The sequence below is a fragment of the Lipophrys pholis genome, assembly GCF_963383615.2.
Source record: "Lipophrys pholis genome assembly, chromosome: 4".
NCBI lineage: Eukaryota > Metazoa > Chordata > Actinopteri > Blenniiformes > Blenniidae > Lipophrys > Lipophrys pholis.
The window spans coordinates 30398423-30412761 of record NC_137637.1 but is presented as its reverse complement, the minus strand read 5'-3'; the positions used below and the strand labels follow the sequence as shown (position 1 = coordinate 30412761).

Below are 14339 nucleotides of genomic sequence, written 5' to 3'. Positions count from 1 at the left end.
CTGAAGATCTGTCAAAGTGCGCGTTCATATTTTGGATCATTCGTTGTTTACAGAACCCAATGAAGAAGTCTCATCCGAGTTACAGGAAAAATACTTCTGTTTCAATTTACTTTGAAATAAAGCAGGAATTGAATCAGCTCAGTCTATTTTTGGTATTTTTGTGGGGGAAGTGATGATGGTCACCTATTTTCATGTGAATGGCACGGCTGTTTTGAAATAACAAGCAGGAAATAATTGTAGGTTAACTAACTACTAAGTCATCTATTGTTCTTGGTTTATTATGGATGATTGAGGCTTTGTCCCAACTTTAAAATGGGTTGAAAAATTTAAGAATGTAAATACTCAAGGGCGCAGACATTCCCACAACACACAAGGAGGAGTTCAAATTTCTGCTCTTCCATGAGTTTCAGTCAGTGTATTTGCAGAACATAGAGAAAGCTTAAACAGCCATGACATCTAGTAATAATTAAACTTAATGTGATGTACTTTGAGTACCAATGGTATTTATTACATCCAGCTGTGCTATCTGCTACACTTAAGGTTTTACATTTTATAGGTTCTATTCCTATGTAGTAATTACAAATATTTTAAAACGTTTCTTCCTGTATGGAGTTTGTATGTTCCCCCCCTGCATGTGTGTGTGTTTTCTCTGGGCACTCCGGTTTCCTCCCACAGTATGAAGACATGGAGCATAATTTGTCAACCTAACTTGCATATAAATGCCAATAAGTGGTCGTCTGCCTCTGTGTGTGTCCAGTGGAAGACTGTTAATCTGTCTAGAGTGTATCCTGCCTTTGTTTACCTGGGACTGACTTTAGGGCCCCACAAGCCTGAATAGGATAAAGAGGCATAAAAGACAAATTAATGGAACCAATCCCAGATGACAAGGAAGGATGAGGAAACACAGACCCATGGCACACAGGAAGAACATGCACACTCAATTCAGAAAAGTCGGAATCTCATACTAGATTTTTCCCCTCTCTGAGGCTCCGTCACAGAGGTCAGTAGACATAATAAAGAAAAGCTTGAAAGTCATGCTGGCAGGGTGACTGTGTAAACACACGCAGGGAAAAGGCTGTAAAATGCAACAGTTAAAGGACAAGACGTAGGATAATTCACTGTATTTTGCACCATAAATTATCATTAAAATGAGCTTTTGTGTTGAGATTGGAGTTTTTTTTTTTTTTTTTGGTACTAATTGTGAAACGCTTTGCAAAAAACATACACTTTTTCAAAACATATATTCAGCCCCACAACAAAGAAACACTTTGAAGTTAAAATTTAAAAGGTTATAATTCCACTATTTTACCTGGCCCAATCAAGATGATATAAAATTAAGACTGAACTAAATTGAGTTTGTATGTACTTCGTACCTGGGTGGTTTAAGACTGAAGCTGCGTTGTAACAGGACAGACTGTAGAATCGATCACAGAGCGCTCGATGCGTTCGATCGCTCGGCCGGGTGTTATAGCGCCTGCGCAGCCGAGCTTCCTTCCTTTTGCTGAATCTGTCAGCCATGGCTCCGCTTGTGAGTAGAAAAAACACCAGAAAAAGTGCACACAGACCACATTTTCCGAGCTATCTTCTGCATGCACGGGCGTCTGAATTGTTTGTGTTCGAATTTATACCACCCCGTAGTGTCTGAGTGCGGTTATGTGTCTTTTATTCGGCGTTTCGGATAAATACCACGTTGGGCTAACCGTGGATGCTAACGTTAGCGTGTCGGGATGAGCGCTCGCGGCGCCTCGTGATTGGGTTTTGTTAAATAAAGAGACTAAATAAGGCGCTGTGGGGACATATACTACACGATCGGGTTTAGAAACATTTCGTAAACGGCGATTGGGCTTCCATTTTGTTGTTCAACCATACGCACGAGGCACTTAGTACGCGTTCGACCGACCTGCTGGCCTTGTGTTCCAGAAAAAGCAGATGGTGAGAAAACCTGGTGGAAAGAAGAAGAAGCAGATCCTGAAGTTTACCCTGGACTGCACTCACCCTGTTGAGGATGGCATCATGGACGCTGCCAACTTTGTGAGTGGATCGGTTCACGAGTCTCGGCTTGTCTGTAAAGGCATGTAGGATGGATTAGAGACACTATTAAGAAAATATTCTATTAGAGGAGATGTGAGTGTAAAATACCGAATCGATTCCAGTCCTGTCAATGTTGATGACATACAAGTCAAATATTTTATTCCACTATTTTTAGTGTGGATTATTTCTACCACCAAGGGATGCACAATACTATCAGCTGAATTAAACATCAGTTTTAGATTGATTTGACTGATTTCTGCTTCTGACTGATTAATAAATGTAAGACAACTCTATTGAAGAAGATGCCTTACGGTGTCATCCCAGATAGACACTTCCCGTTTAGATGTCTTATTATAATTTAATTTGTAACATTTCAGTGACCCAAAATGAATGGAAATGTATTTTTACACATAAAGACACTTAGTTCCTTTAGAAAAGTAGCTCAACATTGGTTTAAAATCACGGCCGGGAAAAGAAAGGAGGGGGAAAAAGCTGCAGGATCTAACGCTGAAGCGTCTATCTGGGATGAAATCAGCCCGAGACGTATCTAACTAGTTTGATAAGACATTGATTTTCATTGGTATGGAATAATTCTATTGGTGTTTAACCATTAGAGAAAAAGATAAACGACATATTCCCTTGATTTCTTTAATACAGAGCAAACCCTAGTGTACTAACTAGTATGTATACTGGTTGCGATGTCCTGACCTTAAATATTTGTAACTCTATTTGCAAAAAATTATATATTTGTGCATCCCTCAAAACCATTTTTTTAAAAGTCTAAACTGTCATTTAGTTTGTAGCTACTAATATCTTATCATTTCTCACCCCAGAAAATGTTATAACATACAGTTGCTTGAATAATCCAAACTTTAAATGTAACTGGATTATGGGGCTATACATTATAGGTCTTTGTTGTGTCTGACTTGCTGTGTCCTCTGCACATGTAGGAGCAGTTCCTGCAGGAGCGCATCAAGGTGAACGGTAAAGCTGGAAACCTTGGCGGTGGCGTGGTGTCCATCGAGAGGAGCAAGAGTAAAATTTCAGTGAACTCCGAGGTTCCCTTTTCCAAGAGGTACACATGTGCTACTCTATTCCCACCCGCCCGTTGCATATAGCCACAATCCAATGACATGTACACGAGGCGCAAATATATCAAAGGGTCCACTTGAAGGTATGATTGAGATCCCGGTGCTTTGACCAGCTCGCGGCGTCTTTTTCACTTTTGAAACTGAAGTTACATCAGTAAACACATTTTTTTAGCATCTGGCCTTTTGCCTCTTCATTACTATAATATGTGGATAAGAAAATCATCGTGATAATGTTAAATGTGTTTTACCAAAGCAGATCCATTCAGTTTTTGTTCATAATATGTTCCTCAACATGAGTGAAGACAAACTGTCCTCGGTGTATTCCTGGTGGGGTTTTTTTTTACCCGTGGATCATTTTCATATATCAAAGCACATTCTGAAGCCTCCAAAAAGTATGAAGTCCCTCGTTCTTATGTTTCATTGTTACATGCAAACATATCTAACGGGGGTGTCCAGCCTCGGTCCTCGAGAGCCCCCGTCCTGCAGGGTTTAACTCCTCCCAGTTGCAACACACCTGATTGCAATGAGGGGCCGGTTATCGGGCTTTTTCCACAACCTTGGCGATGACATCATCATTTGATACGCGTATGATGAAGCAGGGAGAGAACTAAGACATGCGGGACGGGGGCCCTCGAGGACCGGAGTTGGAGACCCCATTCTCAACAACCATAAAGTTTGCTACCAAATTATGAAGGAAAAGATTTTCTATTGCTCGTAAAATGAAACGGATGCAAATTGTCCCTCTGAATGTGATATTCTCAAATATATGTCCCATGTTAATGACTGTTGGGATACAACAATTGTCACTTATTAATGATTTAATGAAACAACGATCAGGCAGATGCAGCCGACCGACTCTTGGTTCTAACTTTTGCCGACATCAATCGATAGTCCACCTGAATATGTGATGGTCTGAATCGTCACGCTGGTCCACTGGGTGTGTGTCTCTGAGAGGTCTGTGGTGGGACACCCATTGAAGCCCTGTTCTCAGCTGTTTTACTTGTAAGTGGTAAACAAGCAGGTCACTTGCCAATAACAATATTTGCATTCGTATTCATCAGCTGACGTCGATCAATCTTCAGACGGAACAATTTGAGATGATTTCCAAGAGCGCTGACTCTATAATGTAGTGTGCTGCTTCCTACAGCAACATATGAGCCGTGCGGCCACAAACTAACTAAAATAATTTTAATAATAATAACTTTATTTTATTAATAATAATGAACGTAGTTTTACCGGGAGTGCAAAAAAGAAAAAAGACTTATCTAGACGGCTTCAAATCCTGTCAAAGACAGGTTAACCGTCACCGAATGAAGCGTGTGAAAGTTCATTCAGCAGTTATGGGAAAGTGTCAGACGTGGCGAGAACCTCAAATCTCCTGTTGGGAAGAGATTTCATGAGCTTTTGACGGCCTATCAAACTTGGAATATTCCGGCTCAGTTATGGTTCTTTCAGTGTCTTAATGAGCGTCCTGAAAGGAGAGATTTTTATTTAATCTACATTGTTTTAATTTAGTTTGAATTTCTGTAAGGGGGGGGGGGAGTTCCATACGTTGAATTGTACTTAAACGCTCTAAAATCAGATGTGACTGTTGCATTTAGCAGCCAGATTAAGTGGAATACAGGATTAACTTTTAAACACATTTATTGTCACTGCTGTATTTTGCTGCCGTAACGGTAAACCTGATTAAAAGTATAAATTCCAGTGGGCAAGAAGGGCAAGGAAAACATATTCACGTGTTTTATGTAATATCTGTATATTACTGTCCTCTTGGGAAAATGAAGAGTACTACCCCCCCTGCCACAATGTTCTGATGGATTTCCCACAGTCCTTGAATTAAACGCCGCCACCAGAGGGTGACTGAAGCTCTGTGAGTCTTTAATGAACCTCTGGATATCACCAGGGGAGGAAGTCACAGGGTGTGCTGGAGTTAACCCTTTAAGTGTCGTCTGTCCGCGGAGGGGCACTACTTTGTGTTTTCACTTGGTGGATAATGTGACGGAAATAACACATGGTGGAAAAAGTTTTGTCCCGTTTTATCATATTAAACAATTCATTGGGTGTGCAGTATAATTAGCAGACGATAAGAAATAACAAATTGACAAACCTCTTTGTTGTTTTTCTTCTTCTTTTTTTTTTTAATAGGTACTTGAAATATCTCACCAAGAAGTATCTTAAAAAGAACAACCTGAGGGACTGGCTGCGGGTGGTAGCCAACACCAAGGAGAGCTACGAGCTGCGCTACTTCCAGATCAATCAGGATGAGGAGGAGGAGGAGGAGGATTAAACCTGACATCACTCTTAATAAAATGCTGAAAGAGAAAACAGAACTTTGTTGTTTCCCGTTGGTATTTATTTATTCCTTTTAATTACTTAATTTCAGGTTTTTTTTACTCATCACACGTCCGACAGCTGCTCAGGTTCTGACAGATTGTGATAGTCAAAGGAACGACGTATTTGGATGTTGCACACACTGGGGGGGGCTTCTTTTTAAGAGGTGGGGGGGGGGGGTCTTTGGTCACGAGTCAATCGGAGGGAAAACCACACTGGTAATTTGGAGTCACTAATTAGCTTTAAAAGTGTATTTCAACTGGGGAGAACATGCAAATGGTGCACAAGCTAAAAACTGGTCTGATAGTGAGGCGACGCTGCCAAACACCACATCTTCCACATTATCTTCAGAAGAGAAATCTGACTATCCAGAGGAAAAGACAAGCACACGCAGGGAAAATATGCAAATAAAAACATGCAAGCCTGAACTGGGAATATTCTTGCACCATTAATTCTAGTTTTAACACAACAGTTGACCCGAGCAGAATAATTCAGATGCTGAGAAATTCACTTGGTGCAAATATTCAAAAAGGGAATTAAATTGCACCATAAAAAGCTTGAAGTGGATCTTTTTGAATTCTAGAGGGGAAAGACGTTCGGTTGGATCATTTCCATGTGTATTTTGATTTGGAGGCCCGAGGTGGAGCTCTGGTCAGCTCTCTGCTGGGCATCCTGGGCCATACAGCTGTGGGAACAGGTTGGACCACTGGCAGTCGGCACCGCTCTCCCAGCGTGCTCTCGTCACACTGCCTTTTGCAATATATATATAAATATATATATATATATATATATACATATAAAATCAGATCAAACCACCTTTTCACACAGCTCGTCTTGAAGTTTACAGTCGAGACGCACAGTTAATTGTGTTAAAAGCTTTTCCTTCAAGCGGAGATCTGTGCCGCTTCTCTCCCTGCAGGCGGGCTTTATATTTGGAGGAGAGGCTGTGAGTGCACACAGTGCAGCAGCTGTGTGATCAGGCGGCGGCAGCGGCGGCAGCAGCAGCAGAAGAAGAAGAAGAAGAAGTTTCTGTCTCAATTCTCCGGACTTCCTAAAGGAAATGGGCAGGCGACAGGCGCGGGACTGCATCCGCCTATCAGCGGCACATGGCCACGCCGCCGCGCGCTGTGCGTTCCGCACACTACTAGTTGAAGTGGTAACTAGGAGAGTATGACTAACTAGTCGTGGGGTGAAATTATGGGATGCATCGCCATGGCAACAGACCAGACGTCACAATCTGGGCATGTGTGTTCCATTTTTGTCTTTCTTATTTTTCAGACTGGAAGACCTGGATAGAGATCAGGGGGGGAGAGAAAAAAAAATTATAAATATTTTTTTAATTAATTAATTAATATTTATTTTTTAATTTTTTTTACTACTGGGGACAAAGTCCCCCTATTAGACAAAAAAAAAAAATAATAATAAATACAAAAAAAAAATAATTTACAAAAAGAAAAAAAAAAAAAATTCCACAGAGCGACGAATACGTTTCTTTTTGGGTGAAGAAAGCGACTGGGCTGCGGCGTCTGGAGGGTTAACTTTCAGTATTCCCAGCCTAAAAGGGGTTCGGGGGCTATGAGATAAAGATGCCGGGGTCGCTGAGTAATGAAGACGAGGGACAGGACGACATGGATTTTGAAGACGATATGCCAGGTGAGGGAAAGGGGGGGTGGAGGCGGGGTGTCCTTCACATTATTATTTTTTTTATTTTTTTTGCGCTGCTACGCCTTGAATGCGGGGAAAAGGGCTTGTCCTGCGTTTCTGAGACCACAGAGGAAGAGGAGGAGGAGGAGGGGTGGGCTGCAATAAGCAGAGTCATGCTATTATGTTGGGGTTTTTTTTTTTGTTTTTTTTTTTGCACGACCTAGTGTCTTTAAGATGGGAACAGGCTTTTTGGGATTCGCTTGTCCTCACATTGCGCCTGGTTTTCGGTGCACGATGAAAAAGCCTGCTGCATGGTTTCTCTCGGCTGTTTTTCTCTCCCCTCTCCTCACAGGCTGCATGCGTGTGCAAGTGAATGTGTTCACATTTTTATTTTTAATTCTTTTTTTAAACAAGTTTTGTTCGGGGATCCTCTTTAAATATATATGTATATATATATGTGTATATATTTCGAAGAGCAGTGACAGTTTAATCCTGTGCGTGCTGTGCTGACATTCGTCTTTTTCATTGCATGTGTGCACATGATTTGAAGTAGAAACGAGTGACAGCGGTCGTGCTGCTTTTTTTAAATTGATTTATTTATTTTTTTTACCACTCATGATTATGAAGCTTTGCTCCAACTTTGTTTTTTTTTTTTTTGTTTTTTTTTCTTTCTTCTTCTGGCATTGCATGGCCGCAGAGGTGTGAAAACCACGTGTGGGCTTCAGTAAACAGTGCCTACCAAGTGGGCTCCTTTTTTTTTTTTTTTTGCGCACTGATGACTGTGGTTAGGTCACCAGCATCTCTCCAGATTCTGCTCGTGCAATATCTGGCTCTAACTCAAACCCACATTCATGACATGCGGCTCACTAAGTATGTCCAGCAGACTGTAAATGAAGATGTCACCTTTGCATGCAGTTGTACTTTCAAAGAAATAATTAGACCGCCTAATAGATGAGCAATAAAAGAGCCGAGTCAAACCACAGCCACTGGGCTTCCTTTTGGCCGATGAGTTTGTATTTTCAGTTTTCAGTCTTCAGGCACTACCAGTTGGGGAAATCCCAGTGGCCATCGCTGCCAGGCCTGTTGTGACATTTCATTAAACTACAAACTGTAATATTGTCTGTGCTTGGAGCAGGTGCCATCTACATATTTATTGGCCTCAATCAATCCAGGTCCTAAACTGTGAGGAGTTTCTTCCTCCCGGTCCAAGTATCAGGCTCTGAGGTGCTGAAGCCTGTTCTCTGGATCCCACTGTGCAGAATTAAGTGGACACCAGTTTGTCCAGTAGAACCAATGGATTCAGTGATTACATCCCCCCACACACACCCCCACAACCCCCACACACACACCCCACTCTTGCAGCTTGCTTTGAGCATCAGATGGTTTGATGTCAAGGGCAAGACTTTAAAAAAAAAAAAAAAAAATGCTGCTTTGCCGTCTGCTTCACTTTCACATCACAATGTGGAAAGTTTTCTGGTTATAAAATAGACGTGAGTGTGAAATGAAGGTCGTGTAATAAATTCTCTTTAATTTCCTTTGGAGTGGCTTCTTTCTCTTATTAGAAATGTTGCTTTACGACACCGTTGCGTGGATACATGTGATTGAATGCGTGTTTTATGAAAATTAGCGTGGTTTGAGATGAGGGGAGGTTTTAGAGGTTGTCTCCTGCAGCGACACACGGCCGTGTTTGTGACAAAACCCAGAGAAATTCCTTTACCGAGACAATAGTTTGGTGTTGTGACTTATTGCTCAACGGTTCAGAAATGTCACGGGCAGTTGTCACGACTGAGAAAGTGCAATCTATGTTCATTTTGAACAAACCCTGTGCAGCACAGTGGTGCAGTGGTGTCGACTCCCAATGGGAAGTTCCCTGGTTTGAGTCGGGGGGGGGGGGGGGGGGGGGGGGGGGGTTGCTTTTGTATGTGCAGTTTTCATGTTCTTCCTGTGTGAGTTTTCTCCGGGTACTTCTTTTCGAATCTACTCGGTGATTCAGCTATCTGCCTCTCTGCTCGCCCAGTGATGGACCTGTCGAGGGCGAGCCAAACCTCTGACCTCAGTCAGCTGGGATTTGCTCCCTTCAGCCCCCCAGTGGGTATAAAGCCGTATAGGAGATTGATGGGCCACAAAAGCTGCCTTAACACTGTGAGATTCCAAAGCATCATTAGAAAGCGGTACAATAACTCCAGCATTGCTCACTTCACACTGACCTTATTAGTTAGTATCTAGGCTACTGTATAGACATAGAGGGAGAGCATGACAACAAATCATCTGCCATCTTATGGCTTCAGTATCGTGACGTCAGCCTCATTTTTTAATCATCTCTGGCATACGGTATATACATTTTCTTCTCTACCTCATGCAATGCGCAGTGTTCTTTGACATGCCGGATCAATACCTGCGAGCTTCGAGTGTTAAAAGTGTGCAGCGGGAAAGCGAAAACACAGACAGAGAGAAGAGAGAAGGAAGGGGAGGGACAGAGGGGAGTCGAAGCATCATCTGTGACTGCCAGCCATGGCCTGCGGGAAAACACAATCACTGATGTGTGTCCCCAATAACCCGGCACTTGGTTAAACATGTATGAGGAAGGAAAGGTGCAACTGATTATGGCAAGTGAGAAAAATAAGCGGTAATTCAGTTAGAACATTCTTTAGTAGTTTCGTGTGTCGTTTGAAATCGTTTCCATCCGCACTGATGTGATTTTGATATTTTCAGGCTTTGGAAAATAAACGGCAACGCTCCACGACCCTATGATCATATATCATAACATACTTTGTGATAAATATACAGAAAATCTGGAATATTTATGGTTCATTCCCTAAAATATCCTTGTGCCCTTTCTGTTGCAGTGATTATAATTTTAGTAAAATGCTGGTTTGGCGAAATCTGACTGCATCGGGGATGACGATAAAATGTTTCCAACTCTATTGCTGCTGATGCGGGAAGCGTTTTTCTGACCGTTTATGACCTCTTCAGCTGGCGGTGAGGTGACAGACAAGGTCAAAAATCCAGGTCAGACTCTTCCTGACAACAAAACGCTTCCTTGAGATGAGAATGCGACGAACAGGCCACGCGAGTGCATCTTTAGGGGGCGGCAGTCCCCCTACATGCTGTCCCATCACGGCCCTTTTTTTTGTCAGGCTGTTGTGGCACATAGCGTGTTCTAAGTCCCTTTGTTTCACTCCGGGTGCTTACAGTGTCGCAGATTGCTCCATTGTGTTTTATGTTTTAATTGCTTTGTTCTTCTCCAGAATTGAAAGATTATCATGGGCTTTTGTGTGCCTACAAATGTTATCCCCAATTGGAAAGGGGTCTATTTTTGGATCGCTGTGAAAGTTGACACAATTTGTTCCTGCTGCGCGTGCACGTAGCCAAGCATTAAATAAAAAAAAAAAAAAGAGAAATATTTTTATTAAATGTGCATTTTGCGATGAGCCGGACAACGGTAGAGGCAGCTTCAGGTCTGCGGATCCATTACGAAATTAGAACAGATATGATTTTAACGATGCTATTTAAACTTTATCCTTCCATCACCCTGATGGTTCCACTTTCTAATAATAGTCTGTTAGTGTCTTTGTCAGAAAGCATTTGAAGCCTGAGCTATAAGTACCTAATCAATGAAGAAAGAAAACCCTCTGGCCCCTGCCTTTCCTGCTTTGTGGAAAGCAGTGCTAGGCAACATTAAGTGGGTGTTTCCACACAGGGGCCAACAGAGAAAGAACTAATGTGCTTTCCTGTAAACTCCCAGCTTCCTCACTTGGGAGTCGCTCATGAATCTCCCCTCTAATGGGTCAGTCCAGTGGCCAAGCCCTTGCAGGAAGGTCAGGACAGTGTCTGTGCCATCCGTCCTCATTGTACAGAGAGCTTGTTTGCCAAGTGGCGCTCCGGTCGCTTTTCGCACACAATCTGGTGCCAGGCCTCCATGTGTCATGTGACTGAGCAATGTGCCCCCCACACCCCCACCCCCCCTTTCAAACACCAGCACTGCCTGGTCCACTCACCAAGCAGAAAAAAAATCGCTCTCCCCTGACGGCCTTCCCTGCCGCGGGACTTCACAGGTCATTTACTGGGTGTAGCGCTCAGATTAGGAGGGAATGCAGGTGTTAAAACGCAGGCTTTTTTTTTTTTTTTTTTTTTCCCCCACCCACCGTGAACTTTAATGCTGTCCTTTCACCAGGAGATCATGTCTTGATCTTTTTAGATTTAAAAAAAAAAAAAAAATAATAACAACAACACGTTTTTGGCTCGGTGAGGCAGTATAATTGCCAGTGCTTAAACTAAGTGTCATTATATTCCAACAGTCTCACAATCGCAGTGTTAAGATGCTGATGTGTTGTGCGTGACCAATGACCCATTGTACAGTCGTACAGATGCACATAGTATTCTGACAGAAACCCGTATAACGATATGAAGATTTACCATGATGTCATACAAAGAAAACGTTGCTGACTATAAAAATGTGTTTGTTTTAAGTAGTTTAAAAAAATTTCTAAAACAAATCTTGTGCCGATCACACCTTGGTATTCGGATTGAGTTTTCGAAGTTAAGTTAAGTTTAGACCCTGATTGTCTTTGAAATATATTCAACACTTTGAAGTCAGAAGTCAAGAAGACAATCAGATCTCGTCCCAATTTGTGTAAAACTGACCGAATAAATGTTTACAAAAAACTATGTAAGACATAAGTAGCAACTTACATGTTTTATTGAATATACATATAGCGATAGATACTGTCACGTGCAGTGGTGTCATATGTTCAGTGCACGTTTTGAATTAAGAGTCCTTCAAAGCGTTTGCTATCCGAACAATAAATGCATCTTTCATGTTTGCTTTGTGATGTCCATTATAATGAACACAGCAGAATACTCCCTATCTCTCTTACAAATGTTCCCTGTTTTCTAGTATCTCCCTCAGTTTTCCCTTGTTTGTTTACAAGACCAGATAAAGAATTGCACAATATACCAGATAAGGTCTGACAAAAGCTCAAGTAGACTGGCGGCAGACATTAAAAAAAATTAATGAATTACATGCTGAGTAATCAAGCAGCGGTCCTCAGTTTTTGTCATTTTCCGGGTCCACTGTCTAACTTGTATAGCTCTCCTTTAATTTCCTTTATTTTGTAGCTTGAACAAATGCATGATTTGTAATCAATGCAATTCGATACAATATTAAATTGTTTCCTTCTTTTGTGACGCATTTCCAGTTTTGCTGACAGGAGCATTAAGTAGAAGGACATTCAGGCCCATCCTGATATAGACCTCAACTACTTTTCTGGTTTGATATTTCGTTTGAAGCAAAGAAAAACCTGAGCGGTCTTACACAACAGCACGATTTATCTCCTGAGACACGGATGAGACGCTTACTTCTTATTTTGACGGATTTAATTCCTTTATTGCTCTTATCATTCATATTAATCTAACGGCATTCATTAGACGTACACAGTAAAGCTTATTTATTTATTCATTGTAAAGGTGTTTTGTCTACGTTCCTATGATTCGGGGAGAGCTTTTTGAAAAATGCTGTTCAAAACTACAAAGCTCGTGCGAAAAGGGCCTTTAAAGCAAAAAATAAAATGATCATCGTTGTATTAATCCTCCGGGGACCAACCGTGTCTGTCAAACTGCACGTTTCTTTATGTAGATAGATACACCCTGCATCCAATGATTAGACAACCAAACCAAAAAAAATAACCATTACCTCCACGCCAGCGTAGCTCCAGAGAACAGTGTAGTCACCTCAAAGTGAATTAGATGCCTTAGATCGAATCATTTAAACATGACATCGGTAACGCTGCATCGCCGCTGTCAAGTTTGATTGATTTATTGTACAGGAAGCCAAGCGAAGGACACACGGTTGGGCATCGTGTGTTTTATCTAATCAGTGATGTGTGGTCAGCCTCTCTCTCTCTCTCTCTCTCTCACAAGAAGAAAAAGAAAGAAGAAGAAGAAAAAAAGAAAGACCAGCACAGAGTGATGTACTGTGTACTTTGTATAACCCAAAGCCGTCTGCATCTGCATCTGAGCCGTGTCATCAGCCCTGCATCTGAGAGAGAGACGTACGGCTTGCTGTGTTGCCATCATGACTTGCCTGGCAGGCGGCTAACGTACATCTGAGACATAAAAGAGCTCCCTGTTTGAGATACTGAATACATAAACTCCAGGCTTTATTTTTAGAAAAAGAGAAAGGAAGAGAAACGCACGGGTCCGTGTCGAGAGGCAGAGAAGGAATGAGCATACATAGATTGGAAGGAAGATGTCTGATAAATGTTGCAGTGATTTATTGGAATTTAAATTTCCCTCATCACTTTTGCAGTAGAAACATTGGTCAAATTAGATTCCCGTGATAGTGAACGAGTGCTAAAGACAGGATGTATTAGGTGGTAGCTGGAGGAAACACAATGAGGTGTGTGTGGGTTTAGGTTCAGATTAGGGTGAAGGTTACCGTGAAGATGAGCGATGGTCGACTTTATGTCAGCGTGAAGAACAATGTGCTCTGAAGTAATGCATCAACGGAGACACCCAATCGCAACTAGTGAAGTTTCAGAGGGCTTGTTAGTGATTTTTGTCGTTCGTAACAACCGACCGCGACATTAGCATTAGAATTAGGTATCCACAGTACTTATGGTGCTTTACCAGCACACTGTACTTCAACAATGTAATATGTGTTTTCTGCCAGCTGCATGTGGGTCATATATCATCCAGAGCATCCGGATTATAGAGCATCTTCCTCCAGTTAGGTAGATTTATACTCAAGCTGACGCCACGGCTGTTCCATCACACCAAGAATGGACAACGTAAGCGTGGCAAGTAAAAGTAGTGCAAAAGTAAACTGCTCTCATATATCTGTAGTAAGTGGTACGGGGACCCCTCTTAAAGAAGTAACTGTAATCTTATACACATTTCAGTAACTTGCAGACCGGTTTTTGAAAGAATTGTCTCCAGAAAATGAGTGAACGTCGGTACAGTGTCTCTGAAATGTACGCGTGTGCGTGTCCGTGGAGCGCCACGCCGGCTTTGCTAAATAGAGGATAAGTGGTCGCTGAGGTTTGTGTGTCTGCTACACAGGGATCCCCCCTCCCCGATCTCTCACTCCAGCTACCCAGGGGAGTGGTACACTGCAGGGCGAGTGTCGGCTGATTGACTCTGATACATGTGTTGCATATTTCATGCCCTCCGGTCTGTCTGCATGAGACGCGGGGAGAATGAAAGCGCGCGGATAGACAGACTGGAAGTGACAGACAGACATCC

At 42.1% G+C, this 14339-nt stretch overlaps 2 protein-coding genes across 2 annotated transcripts in view; both read left to right on the top strand.

Moving 5' to 3' along the window:
* Positions 1–1484: 1484 nt before the first annotated feature.
* rpl22 (ribosomal protein L22) lies at positions 1485–5452 on the top strand. The gene is made up of 4 exons (XM_080462374.1): positions 1485–1528; positions 1921–2031; positions 2982–3106; positions 5268–5452. Exons 1-4 carry the CDS (start codon positions 1517–1519, stop codon positions 5407–5409), a joined length of 390 nt encoding a protein of 129 aa, XP_080318500.1. The 5' UTR covers positions 1485–1516; the 3' UTR covers positions 5410–5452.
* A 1198-nt stretch (positions 5453–6650) lies between these two features.
* The window catches only part of chd5 (chromodomain helicase DNA binding protein 5), a gene marked incomplete at its 5' end in the record, with an annotated part of 42344 nt that continues 34655 nt past the window's right edge, over positions 6651–14339 (top strand). The window contains 2 exons of the mRNA XM_080462362.1: positions 6651–6698; positions 7016–7106. Coding sequence (XP_080318488.1) covers positions 6651–6698; positions 7016–7106 — 139 coding nt within the window. The remainder of the gene's footprint in view (positions 6699–7015; positions 7107–14339) is intronic.